The 9,504-nt window shown below is 40.9% G+C and overlaps 1 protein-coding gene across 1 annotated transcript in view; it reads right to left on the bottom strand.

Moving 5' to 3' along the window:
- The window catches only part of C1D (C1D nuclear receptor corepressor), a 31,220-nt gene that overhangs the window by 18,389 nt on the left and 3,327 nt on the right, over window positions 1-9,504 (bottom strand). The window contains exon 2 of the mRNA XM_018566943.1: window positions 2,939-3,082. Coding sequence (XP_018422445.1) covers window positions 2,939-3,076 — 138 coding nt within the window. The 5' untranslated portion in view covers window positions 3,077-3,082. The remainder of the gene's footprint in view (window positions 1-2,938; window positions 3,083-9,504) is intronic.

The raw sequence follows: 9,504 nt of genomic DNA, 5'->3' as shown, positions 1-9,504 counted from the left end.
CCAGGATCGCTTTGTGTGTAAACCCGACAGTCGGCTCTACAAGTTTAAACAGACTCCCGGCGGCAAAAGTCGCCGGGAGTCTGTTTAAACAGCCCCGATGCTGGCGACGTACACTGTACGTCGTCAGTCACGAAGGGGTTAAGCTTTTGCTATCCTAAAAAGGATTGGTGTGCTGGTGACATTTCTACATTTTTGCTGAGATTCGCTGCGCCATCCGCGGTCACTGCGAGCACCCCACACTACAAGGGACATATCGGTAAGGAGTGCGACAAGGATAGTACTTATTGTGTTGTAAAGTAGTCACCGCTCTAAATTCACTCCTGTGATGTACTACAATCTCACGTTTAGTTTACTAATTTGTATTGAGATTGTAGTTCATCACGTGTGTGAACTTGGAGCAGTGGCTACCTTAAAACATACACTGGGACCACAGAGAACAAAAGTAGCCAACCTCCAGAAGGAAGGACAGTGTAGGCACCAATTCAGAGATGATTTGAGGATCTACAGCTGAGTGGTACACACATAAGCTACATAAAAGAGGACTATGGCCCATCCTTTTTCGGCCATAGTTCTCTTAACGATCACAGGAGAACATATACTATGTCCTCCTGTGAAGCAAAACTCAGCATATAGCAGGTTATTGCCCGCTATACGCTGACAGCGCAGAGACGGGCTGGATCCAGACAATACAGTTGAGATCCACCCCGCTGGCTGATTGACAGCTGGCTTTGCCTCTCTAGAGGCAGAGCCAGCTGTGCCTGCCCCCATCCACATCCGTCCCTCAAGTCAGCGGTGGAGGAATGGAGAGAGGAGGGGGAATCCCAGTGGGTAGCATTGACTGACAGTCACTGCTCTCTTCAGGGAGAAGATCGAGAAATGATCGATCTGCGGTATGTGATCGCTCATTTCTCAATCTATAGAGCCGACGTGTGACATTGAAGCTGTCTTCCCCAAGCTATTTATGGGGAAGACTTGTGTTGCACTCTACCCACAATTCTCCTTTAAGGTACTTGAATGCATTATTAGGATTAACTCCTGAGGTTAGTTTCACTTTAAACAGATAGCAGCTCTCTACATTTTCCTGTTAATCAATGCAAACTGCAGACAGGGTGACAAAAAAACCAAAGCAATGTTTATACTAAGTGTGACCATGTTTATAATGCACATGGAATGGAACACCCTAACTCTGAAATAAGTCAAATACTTACATTCCTATGGGTGTTGCCTTGAAACTTTACTTTTTATAGAGATAGAAGGCATAGTGTGTTCTTAATTGGGGCAAAGGGGTTAGTATCAGAAACTGCAGTGACTTGCAGGGTTGCACCACTACAACCATTTTGGTCTACATACCGGTAAATACTTTTTTCCAATTTTGTCTGCTCCCTTTTAAAATGTTCTATTATAGTGATGGGCCAATAGGAATGTGTGGCAGGCTTTATTATTACGCCCAAAAACCATAATTCTTTCTGATTCAATCTAAATTTTACATGTACCCTGCCCCAAATTCCTATCTGATGTTAGTATACAGACCCCAGATGCAGAGTAATGGATTCTCTGCCCAGTGACTGCTTGCTGCGAATGGCCAAGCGTGTGGTTTGTGTATGGGAAGGCCCTAATCCTCTATTGCCACGTATGCAACTAATAAACTGAGCTTATGAATTTGAGAAGAAAGCACAAATAAGGCTTCATCACAAAACTGCTGTTTCTTCACTATCCAATCACACCCTTGACCAAAACTGGAAGCTGTCATTCATTCCCAGCTAAGGCTATTGAAGTGGAAAGGTGACACTAGGTGTCACTAATAGACCCCTAATGCCACCTTAAAAGGAGAACTATGGGGTTGAGGCTTTTCCCCATAGTTCTCCTTAGGGTAACGGGAGGACACAAACTAGCGTCCTCCCGTCACCCTAGGCTCAGTATACCGCAAGCTCAGTATACTGAGACGCCGCAGTATACCGCGAGCAGCTGCTCGCGCTATACTGAGACGCTGCAGCTGAAGCGGATCGCAACAATTATGTCTGGATCCGCCCAGCTGCGTGACTGACAGCTGGCTCTGCCTATCTAGAGGCAGAGCCAGCTGTACCCGCCCCCTCCCCCGTCCATTCTGCTAGTCAGCCCTGGTGGATCTGAGCGGGGAGGAGGGAATCCAGCCCCTACCCTGTCACGGCAGAGAGCCGTGACAGGATCGAGAGGTGAGCGAACACCGGTATTTGTTCGCTCAATTCACAATCTACTGAGCCGGCCTGTGACAGTCTCATTGTCACAGGTTGGCTAGAACTATGAGGTGAGTGAAAAGCACTCACCTCATAGTTCTCCTTTAAAGAGTAGAACCTGTCATATCCAATGTGCTATCACATAGGGGGCTTGTGAGCACCCCTCCCCATGTGATAGCAATGAAGTAAAAAAAGAAAAGAAAAATAAAATAAAAAATACCCCCCCAAAAAAACGAAATCGGGTGCACCTACATACAAAACTGACGAATGCGCTACACATTGAAAATTACTGGCTCCTAACTTTTTTTAGCTGGCTTCTAGATTCACAACAAATTTATCAAGCCCTGGTTTACCCAATTCTATATGAATGTTGGGAACAGGTTTATTTATGCGGATCAAGATGTAATTAAAGGCATATTCTATCTTTTTCAAAAAAATAATACATTGAAAGAAAAAAAAAATACAGGATTCTGCAGTGAGGTGAGCCGTCACAAAAGTGAAATTAACCTTCACAGGTCCTATTATAGCCCTTTATTTCTAAAATACCTGAATGTTGCCAAAAGGTTTTGAAGGCTATAATTACCACAATTACATTATCATCATACAGGATGTATATAGTGCCAACAGTTTACAAAAATATAGCCAGACAGAGTTACAATACAATTGCATACAAGAAGATTAGACGGACCCTGCTGGTGAGACCTTACAATGACATCACCACTTACTTTCTGTAGAAGTTCAGATCTAGAGACCGACATCATTTTGGTCAACATTTCATCAACACTGCCAACTGATTTTTCAAAAGCCAAAAGATATTCATGGATCTCTGTAGGGTATTCTGCATTCACGTCATCGTCGTCCATTTTGTCCTAAAGGAATAAGGAAATATATATAAAAAAGGGTCCATTTTTGTGTCCCGAACTCAAATCAAATTGTTTAACGCGAACCTTTTTTGTCATCACATACTAGACACCGTAATAAACTCTTTCTCATTAAATATAACCAATCTCTGTTATTAGTTTTCACAGCCAAAATCAACACTAATTGACAAGCTGCTACAATATTTTAGGTCTGAGTGATTTTTTTTTTTTTTTTCAGGCAGTTGCACACCCAATTTAACCACCTGAAGCATTACAGCTGTATGTGTTAGCGGTTCACTAAGAATGTTATTTAAAAAATTAATTTACCAGGCTACGCTAAACTAACACAAACAAACTAAGGAAAAAAAATGCTCCAAACTGGCACAGCCAATGCCAAAGTCAACATCATCGCGGCACGTTCACACCGATAGAGGCTGCCAGAGAAACAGACCTCACACACATAGCCCAGATGCCCAGAGGGTAATCCTGTTCTTAATCCTTTAAAATGATTGTATTAGGAGAGGGAGAGGCTGGTAAGAAATACTGTTGAGATACTATAACAGGATGAGACTGGAACAAATTGAGAAAGACTCATCACGTACACAACTAGCAAGTGCGCACTTTTCATTTGTTGTAATAACAGCGTAAGCGAATGGCACAAATCCAATTGGCAGACTGAGGGGAACATTTGCATTCTGCATATTCCCCAACACAAGGAAGTTTTATTAAAAATAAAAAAAACATTTGTAAGTTGGGTTGACAACTTAAAGTACACTTCGGAAATGTTGAGCAATGGGTCACTAAAAAAGAAAGAAATATGTTAATCTTTGCCGTACACTTTGCCGTTTTGAAATTACATTAATACCTTGACTTTCAAGTGGATTTCCTATCTAAATAAAAATATGCCTGAGCGGTTTTTAAACGTTGCATTATCATGGATGGATTCCCCAGCCAAAGCCCTGTTTTTAATCTTTCTTCCAGTTATAGTATTCATAAATAAAACACACTAAAGCCCAACAACTAGGACATTGTTATAGTGTTGATCTTATTCCTAAATCTAGCAAGGATGCACAACCTTCATTGTGCATTTTTGCAAGATTTAGTATGTTCGGGTTTCCCCGAACTACCTCACCAGCGATTAGGCAAGCAGGGCAGAAGAATGGACTGTGGTAAGAGTCTTTTACTGCTATTTTTTGTTTTAGTTAGCAACTTTACAAGGGGTTAGGGCTCATTCAAACAAGCATAAAAAAAAGCTGCATTCAGATCCACATTGCACATGGTTTTAAACCGATCTGAACGCGGCAGCATCGTATGTTGTGGGCCCACGGTGTTTTGCTGCGTAAACTAATACAAGAAAAATGTGTTACCATATTTTACGCAGTACGCATGTAAACATTCAAAACATACATATTGCATAAATGGACACAGCCATACATGCCGCTGCTGCCTAACGAATTCAGGGCCAGGGGGAGAACTAACCATAAACAATGTGCAGGCAATGGTGATGCAGAATGACCTCGGCCTTTAATCATTTCATAATGCCAAATCAGTTGAAAGCTATCAAATACTGAAATTATTATTTTCATCAAACGATTAGATTTATTCACTTATGACCGGCATTAGGGTCTTGTTAAAACAATCATTTTTCAACATCCAGCTCATTAAAGATCCGACTGGATGGTTGATTGGATGAAGATGATCAATTTTACAGTAAAATCAGGGAAAACGAAGCAGTGGATTTGTATAAATGACTATGTAATCATTAAACAGCTGCACTAATGTGTCTCTTAAATATGTGCCTAGAGTTCAGCTTTAGGTCTTTGTTTGCTTGCAGTGATGGCTGTGTCAGTCACATCTTGAATGTCTTTCACTGGGGACAAATCAGGTGACCCGACATCTCAAATTATGCCTAATTCTCGCTCAGTAAGACCACAGACATTATCTTGATATAAAAAAAAAAAAGTCAGTTCAGCTCATGGACTGACAGTTTTAGAATTTTAGCAGCAAACTACCTTTCAAAGTAAACTCTACAAGAAGCAGTTAACACTGTTACATACTAGGTGTTCCCCATCCATCAATGTAGAAGTAACTCATGCATAAAAGTATGAAACAAGCCAACCCTTTTGTCCTCTCAAGTCCAAGCAAACAGTCTTCAGTTGGATTGACAAAACAGAACTATGACTACAAATGTTTGACACCTGATTGACCAATTCACTTGTACTCCAACTCCCATCACCCATTCTGCAGTGCTTGGCACCAGTAGGTAAATGTGATAAGAAGGTTTGAAACTCAAATTGTTGTAAAAGTGTCTTCTGCTGTGACCACTGATCTGATTTCAGGTGATCTATCTTGCACACATCAGTCTACTAATCAATGATAATCACAGACTGATCAATCTGGCTGGGCCTCCAGACCCCTGGTGTCAAACCTGTCTTTTTTTTTGCTTACATAAAGCCAGTAACGGAAAACAATGTAGGACTAGCTTAGTAGCTAGATGGTTTGGTTTACTTCTTACGTACTATCCTACTTTTTTTGTACAATCCATATTTTTTTTACAGTCATTTCAAACGTAAAAGTAATTTTACTTTTACATTTAAGAGAGGCCGTAGGAAGCACAAATGTGACAGGATTGGTTTGTAAAGGGCTGGTAATAGCAAAGCTCTCTCATGTAACTTGCTCCCAGTCTATGACTGCCTCCTGAAGCAAGTCTTCAGGCTCCACAACTCCTATAGCATGTCTGGAGTCTCCAAACAGCTCTTGTAGCATGCTCATGGTTTCTAAATGTAGAGTGGGGGAGCCGATGCTCGTTTGTGCTTGTAGCAGCCTGCTTTCGGCTAAAGGTCCTTCCCCTCCGCCGGTACAGGTGTACTATCTGTACCCCATACTGCCGTCCAGTGCAGCTTTGCTCTATGGGTTTTGAATTTCACTCGCAAATTACGAGCACTTGTTTGTAAGCGCGGCCGTGCTGACCAATGAGATGCACTTGTTAACACGGTTAAATACGTTTTTTGGTAAAACTATTTTTTGTATCACGACAAGCAGATTGGGCCTCCGTTTAGTCCCTTTTTATTTGTTTTGCTTGTAGCATGTTCATAGTGTCCGATTATCTCTCATTGCATGTCTGCACTCTCTTATCTTTTGCTACAAACCCATAGTCTGATTACTTTCTGTTGCAAATATGCAGTGTATTACAGCTTTCTGTAGCATTACATTCATTGAATATTACGCGCAGCCCATTTGTGGTGTCAGGGGCTGCAGATGGGGCCTCCTACATCAAATTAGTTGACCACCACTGCTTTAGACGGTCTTCTATTATCGGTGTCCTTTTCCCAGCGGTTGGCTATCCAGTCAATGCATTCCTCTCAAACCTTTTAGGCAATTGTGCAGCATAGCATTTCCATGTATGTGCTAAACATTTCAACCTGCTCTCCTGTTTTTATCAATTTTGTTCTGAGCATTACTTCCCAAAATCTCACCATAGTTACATAGTTACATAGTATTTGAGGTTGAATAAAGACATTAGTCCATCAAGTCCAACCTATTAGGATCTCATTCTAGGAGTACCTGTACCCCTGTATATTACGGTCCCTTAAGAAATCGTCCAAAAGTTTCTTGAACAATTCCACATTCTTTGCTGAAATCACTGTCTGTGGCAGTGAGTTCCAGACCCTAACTGATCTTACTGTGAAGAACCCCCTTCGCCCCTTGTGCTGGAATTTTTTTTCCACCAATTTTAGGTGGTGGCCTCTAGTTTTTGTAATGGAGTTAATTTTAAACAGTTTATCGCTAATGTTGCTGCCACCATTGAACATTTTGTACATGGAGATCATATCCCCCCTTAATCTCCTCACCTCTAATGTGAACATGTTTAAATTTAGTAGCCTTGTCTCGTAGCTCTGGTCCTCCATACCCCTAATTAGTTTGGTTGCCCTCCGCTGGACTTTTTCCAACTCAAGGACATCTTTTCTTAGTACTGGTGACCAGAACTGGACCGCGTACTCCAGATGAGGTCGAACCAATGATCTATAAAGTGGCAAAATTATAGACTTGTCCCTGCAATACATCCCCTTTTTAATACAGGACAAGACCCTGCTAGCTTTGTTTACAGCAGCCTGGCACTGCAAACTACCTTTCAGTTTGTGGTCTACAATGACCCCCAAATCCTTCTCCATTTCTGACTTCCCTAGCGGCATACCCATAATTGTATAACCCATTTGTTTATTTTTAATTCCAAAGTGCATTACTTTGCATTTATCGACATCTGCCACATTAATGCCCACTCCCCTATTTTATCCAGGTCCTCCTGTAAAAGGAGGACCAAATAAAGATACTAAAAATAGACAAAATGGATATTAATACATCACTTACAAGATTATTACAGTTACGTCCTTCATGGCTACTGTTTATAAGGATTATTTAGAATAGAGTCCAATTAAGCATTAGCCCCCTTTTTCCTCAATTGCCCTAGCACCGTGATGGCTTCTAGGATATAGGCTTATAGGATATTCAGAATGAACATGATAGTGAAGCTCTCCCACACCCCTTTCTTTCATTAGGCAGAATTCAAGAAGTAAAATATAACGAACATATTCAAATTTCATGGTAAAGAAAGCAACCAGGACAGCTGGCCAATAGCAGTGTAAGCATGTAGTTAAATAGGCAGGATATTATTATGATGATTATACAGGACTTATATAGCGCCAACAGTAAGCAGAAAAACAATTCAAGACAAGATGGTTAGGAGGGCCCTTCCCGTGAGAGCTTACAATCTAAAAGGATAAGTGGAAAAAAATATTATCCTGCAGGTAGTAACAGAGCAATTTATGCTTTGCAACTTTTGCTTTTTGGCCTGCACATGCTTTGGAAAGCCAATGGTCATAGAATTCCCAGCTCCTTCAGTCAATTAGAAACCCACATTATGAGACCAAATTATAAAAGGTGAAGTACTGAATATGTACTTAATTTCTTTGTACAACACGTTTGGGAGTCTGCATACCTGCCAAATTCTGATAACGGTAAAAATGTAAACAGCTTACTGGCACACTAAAAATTTGTGAACATTTTCAGGAAAAAGCACCATATTTTTTTAAGTGAACAAACCTGCTGAGCTGAAAGAACCCTGCCAAAAGGAGAGGAAAAGGGAGTCCGTATTATAAGGAATTATGTTCATTGTTTGTGCACTGTACTAACCATACTACATTTTTATACAGCGTCATATATATGTTAAATATTTCAATAAAATATATAAAAAAAATAAAAGCTAAAAAAAAAAAAAAGTTGGAAAAGTTATGAAAAAAAAGGCAAGCAGACAATTTTCCATTGAGGTCAAAAACCCTGGAAATTCTTCCTTAAAAAAGATGAACAAGTTGGTACTCCACCCCAGAAAATTAGGGGTCACTTAAACCCCTAGTGTTATCTTTCCACTCTAAATAATCTGCGCTCCAATAGCTTTTTGTCCGGCTTCTGCAGCCAAGCAATGACTGCTAAAGGAACCGGAAGTAATGCAATCATTGTCGCTTCTGGTCCCATTTAGCAGGGAGAGGATTGGTGAACAGATGTTCGCCTGTCCCCCTCCCCGCCAACACTCGATATGCCAGTCAGGAGGGGCAGCAGAGCCTTAGAAGCAAGGTGGGCTCAACCGCCAGAATCGCATACAGTGTACAGTTGACCGTCAGAAACTGTTTAGAGGGGCCTATCGGGAGTCTGTTTAAATGGGTCCGATGCCAGCGACGTATGACGTATGTTTTTCTGATCAGTGGCAGCAAAAGGATTAAAGAAACTGCTGACCATTTTTATTCTGGCAAGTGGTGCATCACGAAAAATAAAAAAAGACCACAAATAGCTATTATTACAGTGCATTTATTCTGAATTGTGTATTTTGTCTGGAATTCCACCCTAAAGTTACAGATGTATAAGGCATGCTGGTAACACATCTGCTAGAGCTGTTCAGACTCCCCTGCTACGCTGCCCAGGATTACAAATGGATGCTGCAATAACTATGCATTTAACATTGTCTCACCAAGGACATACTTAAAATTACCCATAATTCATTGGGTTTTTCCAATTAAACTGTAGTATAAATAAAGAAAAAAATTCAGGTTTACTAAAGCAAAGTTCAAAAGGGTCACATTGCGTACATCGTGCCAGTTCTATGTGTGCTGGAGAAGAAAGCATCCTTCACTGGTAGGCACTTTTCAATTGCGCAGGATATGGTTTAAATTAGACGAATAACCACATCAATGACACTGAACAATGACTGGCTGAGTACAGAGAAAGTAAACTAAAAGTCTTTCCTCCTACTTGGCTGAGAAAACCATTGAACAAGTTTTGGGCAGGGTGTCAAACCAAACTGTACAAGCCTAATCTCAAAGGTCTCATCTGTGCACAGGACAAACCTATAGGAATATTTCTGGCACTGAAGAACTGGAAAA

This window comes from Nanorana parkeri, unplaced genomic scaffold (genome assembly GCF_000935625.1).
Source record: "Nanorana parkeri isolate BGI_ZX_2015 unplaced genomic scaffold, ASM93562v1 scaffold990, whole genome shotgun sequence".
NCBI lineage: Eukaryota > Metazoa > Chordata > Amphibia > Anura > Dicroglossidae > Nanorana > Nanorana parkeri.
Note: the sequence above shows the minus strand (reverse complement) of the source record. Positions and strands in the feature narration are given on the sequence as shown.